We start from the raw sequence: 20,495 nt of genomic DNA, 5'->3' as shown, positions 1-20,495 counted from the left end.
TTATTCTTTTTTGGGTGGATGAACAGCAAGCAAGGGTGAGTACGTAGATCTTGGGGATGGTAAGTGAGGTGCCTCTCCATTCTATCACTGGCACCAGGGTTGCCAGTATATGTTATGTTTAGTCTCTGCTCCCCACATTGTGGGTCCCATCTCATACTCCTTTGGCATATTAAAAACTAAAAAAAAAAAAACCTAAGCCTAAATGTTTAACCTTGTCTTTATTCCCTAAAGTACAATTTAGACGTAATTCTTTTTTCAATGGTGAATTATGCTAGCACATTTATTATTTGTCTCTGTAACCTAAAAAGGCAGCTTGTGAAACCACAAGGCAGTCATTATTCTAGGCAGTATTTAAGCTTTGTCAGGTTTGTAAAAAGTTTATGATAAGCATATTTCTGTTGAAATATTGAACAAATTGGTATGTATGAAAGATAATGTTAATGTTTATTTTCTGCAAATTTAGGAACTCTATTTTGAGAATCTCTCAAAAAGAAAAAAAATCATGGAGAAGAATGGGAACAACCGAAAGCTCCGGGTCTGTGTTGCCACTTGTAACCGAGCTGATTACTCAAAACTTGCCCCTATCATGTTTGGCATTAAGGCAGAGCCTCAATTCTTTGAACTTGATGTGGTAGTACTCGGATCTCACCTAATAGATGACTATGGGTAAGGTAGAAACTATACCTTGTTATTTTATGTAATTAGAGGGAAGTGTGTTTTAAACTACATCTTAAAACTGTGCCACACTTACTAATGACACAGTCTCTTATGATAACTGGATTGTGAAAATTAAGTATTATTCAGCTTTGAATACAGGGTACAATGTTTACTTAATGATGTGTGACAAATGCATAGAACTGAGAGGGACCTCCAAGGTCATCAAATCCAAGCCTCTCATTTTACAGATAAGGAAATTGAAGCCAGGGATATTAAATAACATTTTAAAACTGTTACATTTATTAATAATACTAATATCTTTATGAAAATTGTATTGTGAGAATTATTTTGAATACAGGGTATAATATTAACTTAATATTGTATAATGATGATAATTGGTGATGTCACATATATGGCAAGTTGCTTTTTAATCCAATTCATATATTAGATAAAACAAAATTCAGTTTTATTAACATTTATTAATTATGTCAATTAGTAATTAATTAGATATGGTTCATATTTTGACCTAAATTTGAAAAAAATACAAAGGGAGAAAGAAGTTTAGGAAAAATCTTTGAAAACAGAAATGTACAGTTGTCCTTTGCCAAATATACTTGAAATTAAATGGTCTTTGAATAACATAGATGTGTCATTTAATGTTCCCTAGGGGATTAAACTAGTGTTACTCAATTTCCAAACACTCCCATCATTGTTAAAAAGCAAGATACAGGTTATAGCAATAATTCTTTTTCAAAGGATTTTGTTTTAAATGATTTTAACAAAAGCACAACATTGACATTTTTATATGAGAAAATACTTCTGGAACCAAGAAGAAATTTGAGAATGGTTAAATTTTTTCATGTGAAGTAAGTTCTGTTTGCCCAGGGAGAAAAATCAGCTTTGAAATGAGGTAGCATGAAGGACAAGGTAAATGACGATAAAATAAGGAAATCTGAGCAGATTCCTACCTATCTTTGAGGTAGGATAGAGAAGAAATTTGGTGGAAAAGAGACATCCAGAGAGAGTAATCTAAGTAATCTAATTTTTTTAGCCACCTGCCTCAATAATGGAGGATTGAAAAAATTATTAAATTGATGTAGTTATTAGATAGAAAATTAACAGCATTTCTACTACTGACAGAATTGAATGGCACTGAATTGAAATCCTGAGTTACATAGTCACTTTTCTTTCTTAAAACCAAAATTTTTATTAAAATGGTATCCTTTCCAGATGAAATATTTCTATTATGCATTGAGAATCATGTTAGTGCTATCAGCTAGAAATTTGCATTTTTACAGACAAGTAGGACTTGGGAATCCTGTTTCTTGATTCCTTGGTTCAAATCTATATTTTCGGAGATTGTGCTTTCTTAATAAGTGTTTATCCCGCTCGGAGATTTTCATTATATTGCTTTTCTCATGTATTTATTGCTTTAATTCAAATAAATATTCTGATGTATTCTTTCTTTCTTTCCTACCTAGAAACACATATCGTATGATTGAACAAGATGATTTTGACATTAATACAAGGCTACACACCATAGTTAGGGGTGAAGATGAGGCAGCCATGGTGGAGTCAGTAGGTCTTGCATTAGTAAAGCTTCCAGATGTCCTTAATCGTCTGAAACCTGACATAATGATTGTTCATGGTGATAGATTTGATGCACTGGCTGTGGCTACCTCTGCTGCCTTGATGAATATTCGTATTCTTCATATTGAAGGTGGAGAAGTAAGTGGGACCATAGATGACTCTATTAGACATGCTATAACCAAATTGGCTCATTATCATGTGTGCTGCACCAGAAATGCAGAACAACATCTGATATCTATGTGTGAAGACCACGATCGCATCCTTTTGGCAGGCTGCCCTTCATATGATAAACTCCTTTCAGCCAAGAATAAAGACTACATGAGTATCATTCGTATGTGGTTAGGTATGTATTACACAAAATATCAATATAATGATTGTTTTTGTTCTATTAGAAAATGTTGGGTATCTTTGATTTTATTTAGTGGCTGAACTGTGTCGATATTTGTGAAAGATACGGAGGTAAGTTTTGGTTTTGGGGTTGGTTTCTTGGTTCAAGTATAAGCCTTACATGGTAACACAATTTGCCAGATCATCAAAGGCCCTAACTTTAGTTCAACTCACAAAAAATATTCATCTCATAGTCTGCCTGATTCCTAAGTTTTTCAGATATTTATTTATTTAGTTAGTTTTAGTTTTTGCTTTTTGGAGGAGGAAGGCAGGGCAGTTGGGGTTAAGTGACTTGCCCAGGGTCACGCTGCTAGTAAGTGTTAAGTGTCTGAGGCTAGATTTGAACTCAGATCCTCCTGACTCCAGGGCCAGTGCCCTATTCACTGAGCCACCTGGCCACTCCCAGATATTTATTTTTTACTTTGAAAAATAACTTGATGTGAGGAACATAATTTAAGTTACTTTCAAATTTTGGAAAACTTTGAAATAAACTGAGTTTGGTTTTCATTATGCAGTTAACTTATAAATTCCATTTCATAACTTAGAAAGCAGAATGCTAATTTACCAAGTTACTGCAATATATCTAGGGAAGATAATCAGCAATGGTTATCTGTTCTGGTTATCTGCATATCTAGGGAAGATAATCAGCAATGGTTATCTGTTCAGTATATTCCTTTCCTGATGGGCAGATCTAATCAAGAAGTGAAATTAACTATGAGAAAAACATTGGGTGACTGTGCAATCAAAGAAAAGGTTGTGCTAAAGAAAAGAGATATTTTTACTCATGCCATAATGTCTGAAGGACTTCAGTTTTCCTATTTTATAAGATAACTAACCCCAGCGATAGATAAGTATAACTTAGCATAGCTTTCTGCTTTTGCATGGTGTTGGAAATATAATCATAAATTTCAGATTCTCAAGATGGTTTTTCTATTTTTCATATTCCATTTTGAGCATTCTTGTACATCAGATTGTAGCAGACATATTATGATTCCATTTTCATTATAGTTAAGATACTACTTTATCTTTTTCATCATTGTTTTTCAGTATTCATTTAAATAGTTTCATCCTATCTTAATGATTCCAAGTAGACTATTGTTTTTATTTAATCTATATTAAATTGATTGCTCTTAATTTCAACTAAAGAAGGTATTATGCTTTGAACCTTTGTCTTTCTTACTTTTCACTTAGTTCCTAATATAAAATTTATTTGGTGTCTTTTAATCCTTTCTGTAATATATGAGTGTATTATAAATATATAAGAATATATTACAGAAAGGATTAAAAGACACCAAATATATTTGTCCTGTCTTTTCCACTTTAGAAATTAATAGAGTACCAATCTAAAGTCAGTATTTGATCTTCAGCTAAATGTAATGTAAATAATATTGGTTACTCTTAATCACAAAGTATTTATTAAGAACCTACTATATATAGGGGTGGCTAGGTGGCTCAGCGAGTAAGAGCACCGGCTCCAGTGTCGGGATGACCTGGGGATCAAGTCTGGGCTCAGATACTTGGCACCACACCCAGAAATAACTAGCCGTGTAACCTTGAGCAAGTTACTTAACCCTGATTGCTTTAAAAAAAAAAAAAGGACCTACTATATATCAGACCCTCTGCTAGGCACTAGAGATACTAGTACAAAGAATGAAACAATCACTACTCACAATGAGCGTAAGTCTCATTATTTAATAAAGATAAATTATTTATATAATTTATAAACTTCTAATTGTCCTTTGGAATTTGACAGTATTTGCAACGAATTAGTGGTTTATTCAACAAGATATTTTATTCTGTAACATTATCATTCATTTTCAGTATTTACCAATATAATGCAAAATTATACTATAAATATCCCATTTTATTTCAAGTGGGTTAATATAACACAAATATTTTAAGAAAGAACTCTAAAGCCTTATTGTCCTTGGGGCATAATATTGCTCATTTAGAGAATTTATTAGAAGGAAAACAGAAAGGGGCAGCTAGGTGATGCAGTGAATAGAGCCCTGGAGTCAGGAGGACTTGAGTTCAAATTTGGCCTGACACTTGACACTTATTAGCTGTGTGACCTTGGGCAAGTCTCTTAACCCCAATTACCTTGCCTTCCCCCCTCCAAAAAAGCAAACAAACAAACAAAAACCAAAGAAAGAAAACAGAGAGAATAAGATATTTCTGGCATTTCAAACAATAAATTTCCTTGAGTAGGGTCTAAAAAAGCCCCATCATACTTTGAATTTTATATTACTATCAGTTTGCCTTATGATGAAACTCCAGTATATTAAAGATTTGTTTGATATTTTTAATGATTGCTTTCCCAACTTTTCTAAAGATAATTATCATAATTTTTATGTTTATTGAGAATATTAACTGTATTCAAGTATAATAAGAAATGAAAGTTTTCCCCCATTGTAATCCCAAAGGACTTTTGTAGTGTTTGAAATCATAATAGATATACAACACAACTTTTTTAAACCTATATTTTTGTGACTCTAGTACAAAGAATTTTTTAAAACTGTGAAGCCATTAATTTTTAGGTTTGGTGTGATTGGATTTTTATCAGTTTTTTCCAATTTGATTTTAATTTTTCTAATTTTAGTACCTTACTGGAGCTCGTGAAGTATCAAGGTGAAAATTTTCAGTCTAGACTTTTTTTTTTTTTGCCTTTTGGAGGGCAATTGGGCAGTCTAGACTTTTAAGGCATAAATATTCTGATTTTTGCTTTAGAAACTTTTTTTTATCTAACCTTTCAATGAATAAAATACTGTGATTTGATTCTCTCTACACAGGTGATGATGTGAAACCAAAAGATTACATAGTAGCATTACAGCATCCTGTGACTACTGATATTAAACATTCTATAAAAATGTTTGAATTGACATTGGATGCACTTATCTCATTTAACAAAAGGACGCTAATTCTGTTTCCAAATATTGATGCAGGTAATTGAATTTCTAAATGCAATATTATAGCCAAATTCTGTCTTCTTGCTTAGTCTACATTATTTTCTTTCTCATATAATCTTTTATTATTTGAAGTCATTGAGAATAGGGATTGTATATTATATTCCCAGGTACATGGTATTTTCAGGACTTCATGAAAACTAAGTTTAAGAGGAAAGAGAACACTAAGAAACATTACCCTTTGGTTCCTACCTTTCCTATTACCAGAAGCCACATTATACTAAAGTCTCCTGCCAAATAGTAAGGGAAAAAATGCAAGAAATACAGCAATTGGTAATTGTTTAATTTGCCAATAAAACCAAAGAAGCATCCATCCTGTCTTTCTTGGAAAAAAGGAGAAATCCTTCTGGTTTGTAATTTATCTAATTATTCTCTTAAAGATTGATGTCAGCTAAACCCAGGGTTGTGCTGGAGGCAGCTCTAAAGAGCTTACAAGAGCTATTCATAAACTTTTTATGCGAACCTAGGCATGTGTGCATAGAAATATATATTTCCCCCCAGAGAACATGTTGTTAAAAATTTACCAGCATGCTCTTTGTATTGCTCTATAAACACTGTCTGAGCTCAGCAAGAGTGCCATAGAATGTTCAGGGGGTGAAGTCATCACCAAGCTAGAGCCTGGTGACCATAGACTAATTATAATTATTATACGAATAGCTGGCATTCATTTAACCTTTAAAGTTTGCAGAGGGTTTTAAATGCATTATCTCATCTGAGTTTTGCAACACAGCTATACCTCTAAGTTACTCTTGAGTTTAGTTGAATAGTCTGATATTGCCCTCAAGTCTCATAGACTCTGGGAAACATGGCATGTATGGTATCACAGTATCAATTAAACACTCCTTCCTTTCCCTTTAATCATTTTTTTACTGTTAAAATGAAATTAAAAGTAGATTATTTGTTGTTAAAAAAAACAATAACAACAAAATTAGAGACCCCCCTTCTCACACTGGATTTTAGTGTGAGACAAGTATGCAGATTATTAACATTTTTAAAAGTACTTTAACTATTTTCTTTTCGTTATTTATGTACACTTTTAAAGATACAATTGTATTTCACTTATAGAGATAGGCATACCTTGGCTATTCAATGTTTTGTTCATTGATATTTTAAACTGACATTCTGAATTGGAGATGTTTCCATTGGAAAAATGTTGACCCCACCCCCACCCCAAGAATGAATTGAGTGAGGCATAATGAATAAACAGCTGTCTTTATAGTCAGGAAGATCTGGGTTTGAGTTGAATCTCTGACATGTATTGATTTTGTGACCCTAGACAAGTCACTCAACTTCTCAGCGTGTTGGAAAACTTTTTTTTTATAAGCAATTAGGGGTTAAGCAATCTGGGGCTGGTGCTCTTATTCACTGTGCCACCTGGCCACCCCTAAGCAATTGGGGGTTAAGTAACTTGCTCAAGGTTACACAGCCAGGTGTTTCTGGGTGGGTGCTAAGTATCTGAGCCTGGATTCAATCCCAGGTCTCCCAACTCTAGGGCCGGCACTCTTAATCACTGCACCACCTGGCCACCCTGGAAAACTCTCTTAACACTATAAACTGTAGAATAGTTGCCAAGCTATATTGAATATTTCATCACTGGGAGGTATCTATACCAATGTTTAATACATTATACAGTAGTAATATGTTTAGTACAAAAAAATGAAAAAATTCAAATCACTTTTAAAATATGACATAATTTTCTAATACATGCATTAACATTACTTATCAAAATAAGGACAGAGTAGTGAGTAGTGGAAAGAATGAAATATGACACTTACATTCTAGTCATCAGTTCATTTGTAAAAATGAGGGTGTTGAACCAAGGTGATTTCTGCTGTCATTTTTAGCTCTGAAATTCTATGATACGGTAGTGTGCTACAGATCTAGAGGCACTCACTTTCTTGAATTGAATCTTTAAATATGGAGGTACACAGTAGATAGAGAAGCTCTTTTTCCATGGAGTTCAAGAATTGCCTCAGAGAATGAACCCTAAATTTAGGGGCCAGAAGCTATTAAATGCATGCTTTCTCATTATTAATTTTTAACTAATCTAAGGACTTATATAAGGTGTTATTAGAAAAGAGTATTTGCTATATTGTTTTCTGTTTGAAAAATCCAGGTTTCTTTCATTTAAACTCTTACATGATCTAGATTAGTTAGTTACCCAAAATTATTATTAAGGCATTGATTTTCTTGAAAGGATCAATAACTCAGTTTATTATTTACAAAATGTAGCTTTCGCATGGTAAGATTGGATTAAGTAAAAAACACTTGTAAATGAAAATAGCTCATGAATGAATGTTTAGTTTTTAATAGAAACTGTTTTTCATAGGAAGCAAAGAGATGGTTCGAGTGATGAGGAAGAAGGGTGTTGAGCATCACCCCAATTTCCGAGCAGTTAAACATGTACCATTTGACCAGTTCATACAACTTGTAGCTCATGCAGGATGTATGATTGGCAATAGCAGTTGTGGGGTACGAGAAGTGGGAGCATTTGGTACTCCTGTAATCAATCTAGGAACACGACAGATTGGAAGAGAAACAGGTAATCATCCCGACTTTAACTTTTTTATAAAATCAGTTTTATACAGAACTTTATTTTTTGTGTGTGTGCTTTTTTTTTTTTTGGAGGGCAATTGGGGTTAAGTGACTTGCCCAAGGTCACACGGCTAGTTTCTGTGTTAAGTGTGTGAGGCCGGATTTGAACTCAGATTCTCCTGACTCCAGGGCTGGTGCTCTATTCACTGCGCCACCTAGTCACCCCATACAGAACTTTATATGTAAATTAGATTGAGATGAGGGTACCCTCCTTCTCCTCTTCTCCTACATCTATCCTCAATAGCTTTGGCCTTTCCAGTAGCATTTCATAATGATCTAATTAGTGTAGAATAACTAAACTCTTATCATAGTATTTCAAAATCAAGTTTTAGCAACCTAGTTCTCTCCATCTCCTCTCTCTTCAGCCTCCCCGCCCCCCATTGCCCCACACTCTACTCTTTAGCTCTACTTTATCTATTATCATTTCAGGGCTCCATGAAGAACATTTTAAGCCTTTTATATTCTGAATTTTGACCTCCCAGGAACATAGTTTTCATGGAACTGCTTTTTGCAGTGTTGTACTGTCTAATGCCATGTATATACAGAAGTAATTTAAAATGTTGGTCGATTATTTCTCCATTTTAGAGTATATCCATACCATGGTGAAGTAAAAATTTCCTAAAGTCTATGATTAGTATTTGGCTATTAGCAAATTCATAAGTTAATTTCTTGTCTGTGTGTTGTCAATTTTTAAATTGAGATTTCAGTTTATTATAATTTTTAATACCAATAGACTTGAATGAAATTAAATTGCAAAAGTATGTTTGAATTTCAGTCCTTCATTTCCCAGGAGTAATAGAGATTACCCACAATTATAAATATCAATGGCAGATCTGAATTTCATAATGAAACAAGAGATAAGATGCTTGACACATTTAGTATATTCTGTTCCCAGTTCATAGATATTAGCCAAAGTCTCAGTAACACTACATATATAAAATGTATAATATGATATATATCTATAGCTCTCTTTTTATAGTAACTTGTTTTATTTATAGGCTTTCTTCCCTAAGCAAAATGGTTTAGTCAGTACTTTGAGTAAGATGATAGAGTGAATGATCATGATTAAGTCCAACTCCCTGTACCACCTCAAAACAATAGATGTGCCAAGTAAAAGCACAACAACTGAAAAAGGAAAAAAGGAAAAGGATAATTATTCTTTCCCTAATCTTTATGTGCGGGTATAGTCCAGAGCTTTGTCTTCCCTTTTCTCTCCTTGATCCTTCACCCTCCTCCACTCCATCCCCCCCTGTAAGTGGAGGCAAGGTGGGATCTTTGTTTTCTTTTTGGAGTTCAGTTTCCCAGGCTCAGGCTAAATTGTAAACTCTGAAGGATTGATCTCCTTTGAACCCTGATAATTTACAACTGTGCTGAGTCATGTGGGCATTGTGCCTTCTGGCATTGAGCCAGTCAGGGGCTGTCTTTGTTATATATTTTGGGAGGGTGGCATTTTGCTTTGGGGGCTTGCTGGTGAGAAGGGCCTTTTGATTCCCTGGACAGGACTCTGAGTAGCCATTCATTAAGAGCCCCTGACTTACTCAGATGTTGGTTCTCTCTTAGTCTGGGGGTATATGTAGGTGGTTGTATTATTCTGTTTAGACAGTTGGAACTCTAATTCTTTCTTAGATACTCACCTCTTTCTACTTATGTGTAATTAAAATAAGATTGTTGACCCCTTTAAAGGTGTCTTTCCTTTAGAAAAGCAGATCAAAGAACCTGTGCTAGCAGTTCATCCTGGGTGTGCTAGGGTGCTTGCTAATACACCACCTCACCACATAACCACCACCCTAATTCAGGCCATTTTTACCTTTTCTTGGACTATTATGGTAACCTTCTAATTAGGATACCTGCTTACCATTTCTCCTCTTTCCCATGCATTCTGCACATAGCTGCCAAGGTGGTCTTCTTTTTTTTCTTTTTGGAGGGCAATTGGGGTTAAGTGACTTGCCAAAGTCACATGGCTAGTGTGTCAAGTGTCTGAGGCCAGATTTGAACTCAGGTCCTCCTGACTCCAGGGTGGGTGCTCTATTCACTGCACCACCTAGCCACCCCCCCAGGTGGTATTCTTAAAGCGTAAGTGTCACCACATTACTACTGCTCAAGAATTTATTGAGTAAATCTTACCTCTAGGATACAGTACACATTTCTCAGACTTTTAAAGCCTTTCTCATCTGACTGCAGCCTACCTTTTCAGGCTTATTTTAAATATTTATTAAGTTCCTGCTGAGGACCAAATGCTGTGCACTGGGGATACAAAAACAATGAAATAATACCTACTTTCAAGGAGTCTAATTTCTAATGGTGGAGACAACAAGGATACACATACATGTATATGTATTATACATGTATATGTGTTATGTATGTATATATACCTACACATATGTATATGCACATACATGTGCTATATAAAATAAATATACACTAATTAAATTCAAGATAGTTTGAGAAGGAGGGCACTAGCAATTGAGGGAATCAGAAAAGGCTTCAAATGAAAGATGGTGCTTGAGCAGCAGCCTGAGGGAGGAGAGGGATGATACAGAGCGAGTACCTTCCTTCACATGCTCTGTGTTGTAGCTAAACTGGCCTGCCTGCTCTTGTCTCTATACAACACTATGTCTCTCTCTGTGCTTTTCCATCAGCTGTTCTTTCATTCTTGGAGTGTACTCAAGTGCTTCCTCCTGTAGGAAGTCTGTCCTGAATTTCCCCCTACTCACAGTTGCTATTGCCCACCCCCCCACCTGAAATTACTTTATATACATTTTGTATTTCTATGTACTCATTGTTTCCCCCGATAAATGTAAGTTTCCTTAGGGTAGAAACTGTTTTGTTATTATCTTTATATTCCCAGAATTTAGCACAGTTTCTGATACATAGTAGGGACTTAATACATGCTTCTTGAAGGAAGGAGGAAAGAAGGAAAGATACAGATTAGGGGTAGGGAGGAATCTCTGTACAAAATCTGTTCTGAAGTCTAATATCCAAAAAGGATGATGAAATCTAAAAGTTCCAAGTTGTTAAGAGCCATTATGAAATAAATGAATATTCAAAGAATATGAATAACTGTCAGTAAATTAACAGCACTTATTAAGCAGCAACTATATGTCAAACACTGTGGATCAAAGTCTAGGAGCCAAGAACTAGCAGGAAGAGCAGTAAACTCCACTCTTGCCTTCCAGTTTCTTTAAGTAGATTTAGAAAATATAGTAGACAAAATCCTGATTAGGAAATTCAAGGGAAAAAATCACATTGAATCATTTTTCCCAGCCCAGGTTGACATAGGGAGACAGATAGCGAGGTCTTCAAACACTGGGGGCAGGGCCTGGCTAGGAATGAGACATAAGCATTCCAGTGCATAGAGAGGCTACGTACCAGGGCAAGAGGATGCCTCAGATTCTGTATAGAGGGGCCTATGGTTAAGTAGGGTGTAGAAACAGGTTCCAGTTGGCAGCCCTGTTTTTCACAACTCAGTTCTGGATCATACATTCAAAGTAGACTGAGGAGGGAACCAGAACCTAGGTGTGGTGTTCCTGGGTAAGGATTAGTGGTAGAACCTATTCTGTGTACCCAGTAAGGAGCAAATTCAGAAGCAAGGAATAGTTTTATGGCTGGGACCTCAGGAATGGAGCAGGGTCTCAGTTCTAACTTCTAGTCTACTCTGAAGCCAATAGAAGAATAACCAGGGCAGGAATGCCAGGCCAAAGGAAAGTGACAGCTTTGTCACTCAACCAGCAGAGCTCTTCAAATGACCAATAGTATCTAAGTCCAGCAGAAATCTACTGAAAGACCAAAGAGTTTGTTTAAACCCCAAACTAGATCAGGAGCTTCCAGAGCTCAGACAGGGAATGAGGCAAGTCCCCAGCCAGAGCTGTCTCTGAGATCCTAGAATAACATAACATCCAGTACCCCAAGAAAGCAACAGCAGGATCAGCCCAGACACTTCCTCCAGAAGTATGCAGACCCTGGCTCTAACATAAAATCTGAAGTCAGGAAGTAGGCTAGAAGAATCAGCAAACAACAATAAAGAGAATCCCATCACTAAAAATTTGTTATGATGACAGGGAGACTCAAGACAAATCTAGAAGAGGAGAATGTCTCCAAAACATCTAAAGGCAAAACCTCAAAGGAAAATATAGCTCCTGTACAAATTCAACTATAATCTCTGGAAGAGATGAAGCAAGAGGTTTTTTTTTTAAAGAATTAAAGTATTTTTTTGTAAATGAAATGAGAATTCTAGGAGGAAAGAATTGGAAAAGAAATGAGAGCTATAGAAGAAAGAATTAATAAGGGAATTAACAACATGACCCAAAAAGTATAAAACCTTGCCCAAGAAACAAACTCCCTGAAAATTAAAATGAGCCAAATTGTAGAAGCTAATGACATCACAATAAAAAAATTAAAGTCAAAAGATTGAAAAATAGAAAAAAAAATTGTAAGATATCTTATAGCAGAAACCTGGAAAACATGTCAAGGAGAGATAATTTAAGAATAATTATACTACTTCAAAGCTATTTTTTTTTTGCATTTTTTGGAGGGCAGTTGGGGTTAAGTAACTTGCCCAAGGTTACATGGCTAGTTTTTTTGTGTGGGTGTTAAGTGTCTGAGGCCGGAACCAAACTCAGGACCTCCTGACTCTGGGGCCAGTGCTTTACTCACTGCACCACCTAGCTGCCTCGAAAGCTATTTTTTTTAAAAAAGAACCTAGAAATCAAATTTCAAGCACTCTTAAAAGAAAACTGCCCAGATCTCTTAGAACCAAAGGGCAAAGCAGAAATAAAATCTACCAGTCAACTCCTGAAAGAAACTCCCAAATGAAAATTTCTGGGAACAGTATAGCCTAAATCTAGAGTTTCCAGAGCCAAGAAAAAAATTCTTCAAGCATCCAGGAAAAAAAAAGAAAGAATTTAAGTAAGAAAGAGACACAGTCAGGATAAAACAATTTTTTTTAATTTATTTTAGACTTGAACACCAGAACACAAATACAGAATAGAAAAAAGAAACAAAAATATAACATAAACTTAAATATTGGAACTTAAATACAAAGTAAGAAAGAAAAAAAAGCATGTCATGTGCATAGCAGAACATCAGAGAGGATTCAAACTATGTAACAATAAATTTTCATTTCAAGAAATCTTTTATGATAAACGATACATATTATGTCCAACTTTTCTTTGCTTCCTTGTAAATTTTCTTTTGTTCTCTGCTGTGTATTTTTTTGTTCTTTTTTCCCTTCCCCATCTCCCCTAAAAGGCCACAATTATGTTTTGATATGTTTCTCTATAGCTATAGAGACATACATAAGCATATACATATATAAGCATATACTTTCCCAAACAAATTCTACTCCTGATCTTAGTTTTTATGTTTGTGCATACCTCTTGTTTCCTATCCCTCCTGCCTCATCTATTTTACTTCCACCCACTACCTTGCCCTTCTGTTACTTGCCTATCCCACTCCAAGGGTCCCTCCCCTGTCCTCCCATTGCCATAGATCTAAACACCCTTCTATACCCCACTTTTACCTATTCCCTAACCCTCCCCTCTAAAGATCCCTCCCTTGTCCTCTCCCCACTCCCTATCCCCCTACCATTTTGTTTCTTCTGAATTTAGAAGACTTTTATACTCTTCTAAATATATATGTATTGTTCCCTCTTAAATCTGTTCCCAGTGAAAATAGGTTACCAGAACTACCAACCCTCATCCCCCATCTAATTCCCCTGTATTGATTTTTCCTTTTACATCTCATTTGTACAAAATAATTCCTTTTTCAGCTGTTGCTAAATGTTTTTAATTTTTAAATTCATATCATACTCAGATTTACCCCATCTTTCTTACAAGCTACCTAATTATTAATAAGAATCCTAGATATACTTTTTACATATATAAAATGTAAATGGTCTGTTCTTACTGAATCCCTTATAATCAATTTTTGGTATGTACCTTATATTTCATTTGGCTCTTGTATGTCAAATCTTCTATTAAGTTCAGGTTTGTTTTTTTTTTAACAAAGTCTTGAAAGTCTGAGAGTTGATCAAATGTCCATTTTTTTAAAAATTCAGGACTATGCTTAATTTTGCTGGGTATGATATTTTTGGCCGGAGTCCCAGTTCTTTGGCTCTTTGATATATAGCGTTCCAAGATTTGCTGTCCTTTAATGTCTCCACCGCTAGGTCTTGTGTAATTTTAATTGTGGCACCATCCTATTTAAATTGTTTTATTTTTGTTGCTTTTAATATTTTATCATTGAGCTGGGGGGAGGGGGGTCACAAAATTTAGCAGACACCACTTTAAAGGAGTGGAAAGCTTCTGTAGGTCCAGAAGGCAAAGGATATATGCTTACTTGCCCAGCAAAACAGAATATGATCCTACAGGGTGGAAATGAACCTTTAATGAAATCCAAAACTTCCAGCATTCCTGATGGAAAGAGCAGAGTTGCATAGAAACTTTGAAGTTCAAACATAGGAGTCAAGAAAAACTTAAAAAGTAAATATGACCAAACAATCATAAGGGACTAAGAAACAAGAAATTGCTTACATTATAATGTGGGTAGATGATACATGTGTCCCTTTTGAACCCTATCATCAGGAGTTATAGAGGAAATCTTATTAGACAGAAGACCTGTGAGCGTTTCTGTTATGTCTAAAAGAAGAATGTAAAGGGAAGGGAAGAAGAATGTGCCAGGGAAGGAGAGGAAGAGGAAGGTTAGAGAAACTCTAATTATCTCATAATTGAAGTGTACAAATAGAATTCTATAAAACAAGGAAGAAGGAGGGGAGTGGCTGACACTTGAACCTTACTCTTCCGAATTTGTCAAAGGGAGTAAGTATACACCCACATATGCAGTTGGGTACTATTTCACTCAGTGGGAAAACAGGGAAAAATTGGAAGAGGGAGATTTAGAGAGAAGGTAGATTAAGGGTTGGATTCATTCTAAATAAAGCCAACAGTAAGGATATACAAAAGTATTGAAAACTTTTTGCAGTGACAAAGAATTAGAAACTGAGGGGGTAACCCATATTTTGGGGAATGGCTAAACAAGATAGCAGTATATAAATGTGATGGAATACTATTTTTCTTTAAGAAATTGTAAAGGAGATGGTTTCAGAGAAACTAGGAAGACTTGTATGAACTGATTCAGAGTAAAGTGAGTAGAACAAGAAGAGAACAATTTATATGACAATATTGCAAAGACAAACAACTTTGAAAGATTTAGAAACTCTGATCAGTATAGTGACCAATCATGATTCCAGAGGACTAATGAAGAAGCATACTGCCCAGCTCCTGATAGAGAGGTGAAAGAGAGTGCCAAATGAGACATAGCTTTTTTGATATGGCCAGTGCAGATACTTGTTTTACTGGATTATATGTGTTTTCAGCAGGGATTTGTTTATCCTTTTTTCTAGGTGGGGTGGGGGTGGATGGGAAGGAGAGATTTTTGCTGATTGATTTTTTAGAAAACTTTTATTAAAAAATGGAAGGATCTTTTTCCTCTGTTCAAGAAGAAATACATACTATCATCAATCACAAAAGTGTTTGAAATTGCTGATAACAAGAGATATTAAAATAAAAAGATATATGTTATCACATCATACTTATCAAATTGGCAAAGATGGAAAATTTCAGTAGTGTGAGGAAACAAACAGGTATTTTAATTCATTGCTAGTTAAGCTGTAGATTATCCAAATATTTTGTAAAACAATTTGAAATCATGCAAGAAAGGTCACAAAACAGTGATGTCACTATTAGATTTAAACAGGGAGGTTAAGGATAAGAAGAAATCTGTTTTAATGAAAACATCCAGAGCAACACTGTTTGTAATGGCAAAAAGTTTTGAACAGACTGAGTGCTCAGTGGTTGGAAGAATGGCTAAAGAGATTTGAGAATGACTGAACAAATTGTGGTATTTGAATGAAATGGAATATTATTATATTATGAGGAATGAAAAATATAAATACTTCAAAGAACTATGGGAAGATTCACCTGAAGTGATGAATAGTGAACAAAGCAAAATCAGAAGAACAATACACAATTACTTTAAGTCTTCCAATAACGACAGCTTTAAATGACAACAAAAGTCAGATGAAGAATAGCAGACAACAGTGATACTACCATAAAACATGTACACATCCTTTCTTTTAACAAATGGAAAATTGTGAGTGTCAGGTTGCATGACCTTGCAGTTGCAATCAGTGCTTTATGTTATCTTACTCTATTATTTTCAAGGTTTATACATTGCAGATCATTCAGTAGGAGTAAACTGAGGGGAGAGGGGGTTGGTGGTGGTATTATATGATGTGTCAAAACAAACTAGCAATAAAAATTTAAAAACTAAAATTATTAAGTAGGTAGAGTTTATCTCGACCATTCCCACTTTCAGTCTCTTCATGGTACCTGTTAGCTACCCAGCTACTATGGTGCCTCATCAGTGCCTTCTCAGGCAATGTCCAGCTAATTTGTATGTTTTATTTTATTACAATACTAAATTCTGCTTGTGCTATATACCTGTTATATACCTCCCCCAACACACATACACACTCTTCAGAAATTTCCTGTCCTTTATCCTATTCTTTACAAGTGTACTTTGTGATAGGTGATGATCACCTAATAAACCGATCTGCACAGATGTGTGCTCAAGTACCCCTACTTGGTAACACGTGCATTTTTAAAAGGATCTTCTAAAGATAAAACTTTTATTATAATAAAATACAAATGAATGGTTTGGTGGGTGGGTGAAAAAGTGAAAAAGCATCAATATAGGTAAATATGAAAAGGTTTTTTACAGATTTATTTGACATAAAGGAAAAAAAGTTTGCTTTCTCTTTGATAATAAACCAATCTAGGGGTGACTATCTAGGGGCGGCTAGGTGGTGCAGTGAATAGAGCACAGGCCCTAGAGTCAGAAGGACCTGAGTTCAAATTCGGCCTCAGACACTTAACACATACTAGCCGTGTGACTTTGGGCAAGACACTTAACCCCAACTGCCGTCCAAAAAGCAAAAAAAAAAAAAAAGAAGAAGATAAACCAATCTACTCTCTATAATTTAATATTTAGAAGTCTTAGTCTGAGAGTTCCTTTAAAATATAAGCTAGAAACTTTGCCACTGCTAGTAGAAGTTTTCAGTTTAAGTTCGTTTGAGTCTTTAATGTTTATTAGGAGCCCAGTATAAAACTACTTTATTGTATTCATTTTATCTCCTTTCTGTCACTGTAATATAGTCACTTTATTTATTATGTAGGTGAAAATGTTCTTCATGTTCGGGATGCTGATACTCAAGATAAAATACTGCAAGCTCTGCACCTCCAGTTTGGCAAACAGTATCCTTGGTAAGTAGCAGACCATGTTTTGGGTGGCAGAAAGAAGCAATGTCTTTGGAAAGAGAGATCATATTACTTTTTATGTGATGATTCAGTGGCCCAGGAATTGTTGGCACCTATGACAAATAATCATCACTGGTCATAAGAATAACAAATTTAAAAGATTTTAATGAAATAATTTAAGCCTGACACCCTGGATTCCCCAGAGAAATAGGGAGCAAGGCGTTTTTGGCCCTATCCTAAGACACTTGAGTGTCTCATTATATAGTATTATATATTATTAATAAAACCTTTCTAGTCAATTCAGCATGCATTTACCAACTATGTGCCAGGCACTATGTTAAGCAGTGGGGACACAAAGAAAGGCAATAGAAAATCCCTGCTTTTAATGAGTGCTTAATCTAATGGAGGAGACCACATGTAGCCAACTATGTGCAAACAGGATATATACGGGATAAATTGGAGATAATTAGCAGAGGAAAAACACTTAGATTAAGAAATAATGGAAGAGGCTTGTGTCAGGAGGCGGCCATTTAACTGAGACTTTAAAAGAAGTGAAGGATAGAGATAAGGAAGGACAGAGTTCGAGGCATGAGGGGACAGCCAAGTGAAATTGTGTAGATTTGGGAGATGGAACATCTTGTGGGAGGGACAGCAAGAAAGCCAGTGTCACTAGATCACAGAGTAGAAGGAGGGGAGTAATGTAAGGAGACTGGGAAGGTAGGAAGGGGCCAGATTATGAAGGACTTTAAAAGCTTGACAGAGGATTTTATTTGATCCTGGGAATAATAAGGAGACATTGAAGTCTGTTGAATAGGGAGTAACATTGTCAGATCTGTGCTTTTAGAAGATCTTTTTGACTGTTTAGTAAAGGATGGACTACAGTGGGGACAGTCTTGAGTCAGGGAAACCAGTCCAAAAACTATTGCAGTAATCCAGGTGTGAAGTGATAAAGAACTATATAAGAATGGGGGCATTGTCAGAGGAAAGAAGCAGGCATGTACAAGAGATGTTCCAAAGGTAAAACTGACAAGATTTGGCAACAGATTGGATATGGAGGTGAGAGAGAGTGAGGAGTCAAGGAGGACACCTAGGTTGCAATCCTGGAGGCTGGGAGGATGGTGGTATTCTGAAATGTTAGAAGTTAAGAAGAGGGAGAAATTTGAGAGGATGTCTACAGGACGTACAGTTTAAGATTTCCAGCAGGCAGTTGGAGACAAGAGAGACTGGGAATCAGGAGAAAAGTTAAGGCTAGAGAAATAAAGAATCGTCTATATAGAGATAATAATTGAAACCATAGGAGCTGCTAAAATCACCGAGTGACATAATATAGAGGTAAAAGAGAAGACAGCTTAGTATAGAGACTTGAGGGATACCCACAGTTAATAGGTATGACCTTGATAAAAGTCCAGCAAAGGAAACCGAGAATGAGTGGTCCAGACAGGTAAAAGGGAGAACCAGGAGAGAGCAACGTCATGAAAACTTAGAGAGTATCAAGGAGAAGAGAGTAATTAAAGTAAAAGAAAGTAAATTAAATCAAAGACTTCAGAGAGATTAAGAACAATTAAGACTGGGAAAAGGCCATCAGGTTTGATAATTAAGAGATCATTACTAACTTTGGAGAAAGTAGTTTCAGTTCACCTGCTCCAGAAGACTACGCACTGAAATAACAAGCATTAACCCTAGTCAGTAAGAGTAAGCTGGGGTAGGGTTAGTGTAGCATGGAATAAGGCTGAAAAAGAAAAGCTTATGAGAATGATAAGGAGAAAGAGATACATTAGAAAAAGGAGAGGTAGTAAGAGAACACCTAGTTGTCCTCAATGAATTAAAGTAATTATGTCCAGACAAACTGAATCCAAGAGTACTGAAATAATTAAGAGATGTGATTACTGAGCTATTGTTGGTGACCTTTGAAAAATTGGGGATGGTAGGAAAGGAGCTTCATGATTGAAGATGGATAAAGGCCTCAGTTTAAAAAAAATGGAATAGAGCTGAGCTTAATTTTGGTTCCTGATGAAATTCTGCAACTTATAACTAAAAGAATAGTTTGTGAGAATTTTTAAAATGTAAGTGCTAAGAATCAGCTTGACCTCATAAATAATAGGCCATATCAGATTGGATTACTAGACTTATTACTATAATAGCATACCTGTATTTCAGCCAGGTATTTAAGGACTTCACAAAGTCTATTATGCTTTTCATCTGGGCAAGATGTAGAGATATGGGTGGATGTACAAATGTACAAGGTATATTTGCATTAGTTGAGTGACTGGGCCCAAAGAATTATTATTAATGGATAGATACCCTCTTGAAGGAAGGTCTTTGATCTTCACTGTTGTTGTTCAGTTGTTTTTCACTTGTGTCTGACTCTTTGTATTTGGGGTATTCTTGGGAAAAATACTGGAGTGGTTTGCCATTTCCTTCTCCAGCTCATTTTACAAATGAGGAACTGATGCAAGCAGGATTAAGTGATTTGCCCAGGATCCCATAACTACTATTTTTCTGAGGCCAGATTTGAACTCAGGAAGATGACTCTCCTTGACTCCCAGTCTGGCATTCTATCCACTGTACCACCTAACTGCGCCAATCTTCAATACTATTCAACATTTAGCCATGACTTGGATGAAAGCACATTCTTGTGACCCTTGTAGGTGGCTCAGATCTGAAAGAATAGTTAACATGATAGAATCAGTATTCAAAAAGCTCTCAACAGGTTAGGATAATAGGCCAAAGAGCCTTCAATACTTTAGTGAAGCTATGGTCCTATCAGTGTGGGTATTTGCTCGAACCATGAAGATCAGAATCCAGCCATGCCTTAATCCTATGTGATTCCTTTCCTTCCTGTCATTATCTTTCCATAAATCCTATACTGAGTTCACCCAACATTCTGGGGGCTTTCCCTGGAACCTTTATGTATGAGTAACAGTGGAGCACAATGTTCTTTCCATTTGCTGTTCTTCACTATTGCTACATGATCAGCCTACCTCCTTTT

General features: G+C 35.7%; 1 protein-coding gene across 2 annotated transcripts in view; it reads left to right on the top strand.

Annotated features, from left to right (window-relative positions):
* Positions 1–20,495, top strand: part of GNE (glucosamine (UDP-N-acetyl)-2-epimerase/N-acetylmannosamine kinase) — a 115,716-nt gene that overhangs the window by 61,057 nt on the left and 34,164 nt on the right. For both annotated transcript variants that reach the window (XM_069085234.1, XM_069085235.1), the window contains 5 exons: positions 464–666; positions 2,139–2,590; positions 5,424–5,576; positions 7,927–8,139; positions 17,425–17,512. In XM_069085234.1, coding sequence (XP_068941335.1) covers positions 464–666; positions 2,139–2,590; positions 5,424–5,576; positions 7,927–8,139; positions 17,425–17,512 — 1,109 coding nt within the window. The remainder of the gene's footprint in view (positions 1–463; positions 667–2,138; positions 2,591–5,423; positions 5,577–7,926; positions 8,140–17,424; positions 17,513–20,495) is intronic.

Source organism: Petaurus breviceps, unplaced genomic scaffold, assembly GCF_028583685.1.
Source record: "Petaurus breviceps papuanus isolate PSGF00001 unplaced genomic scaffold, PetGlider_PUasm1.0 175, whole genome shotgun sequence".
Taxonomy (NCBI): Eukaryota; Metazoa; Chordata; class Mammalia; order Diprotodontia; family Petauridae; genus Petaurus; species Petaurus breviceps.
This window is presented reverse-complemented; position numbering and strand designations above follow the sequence as displayed.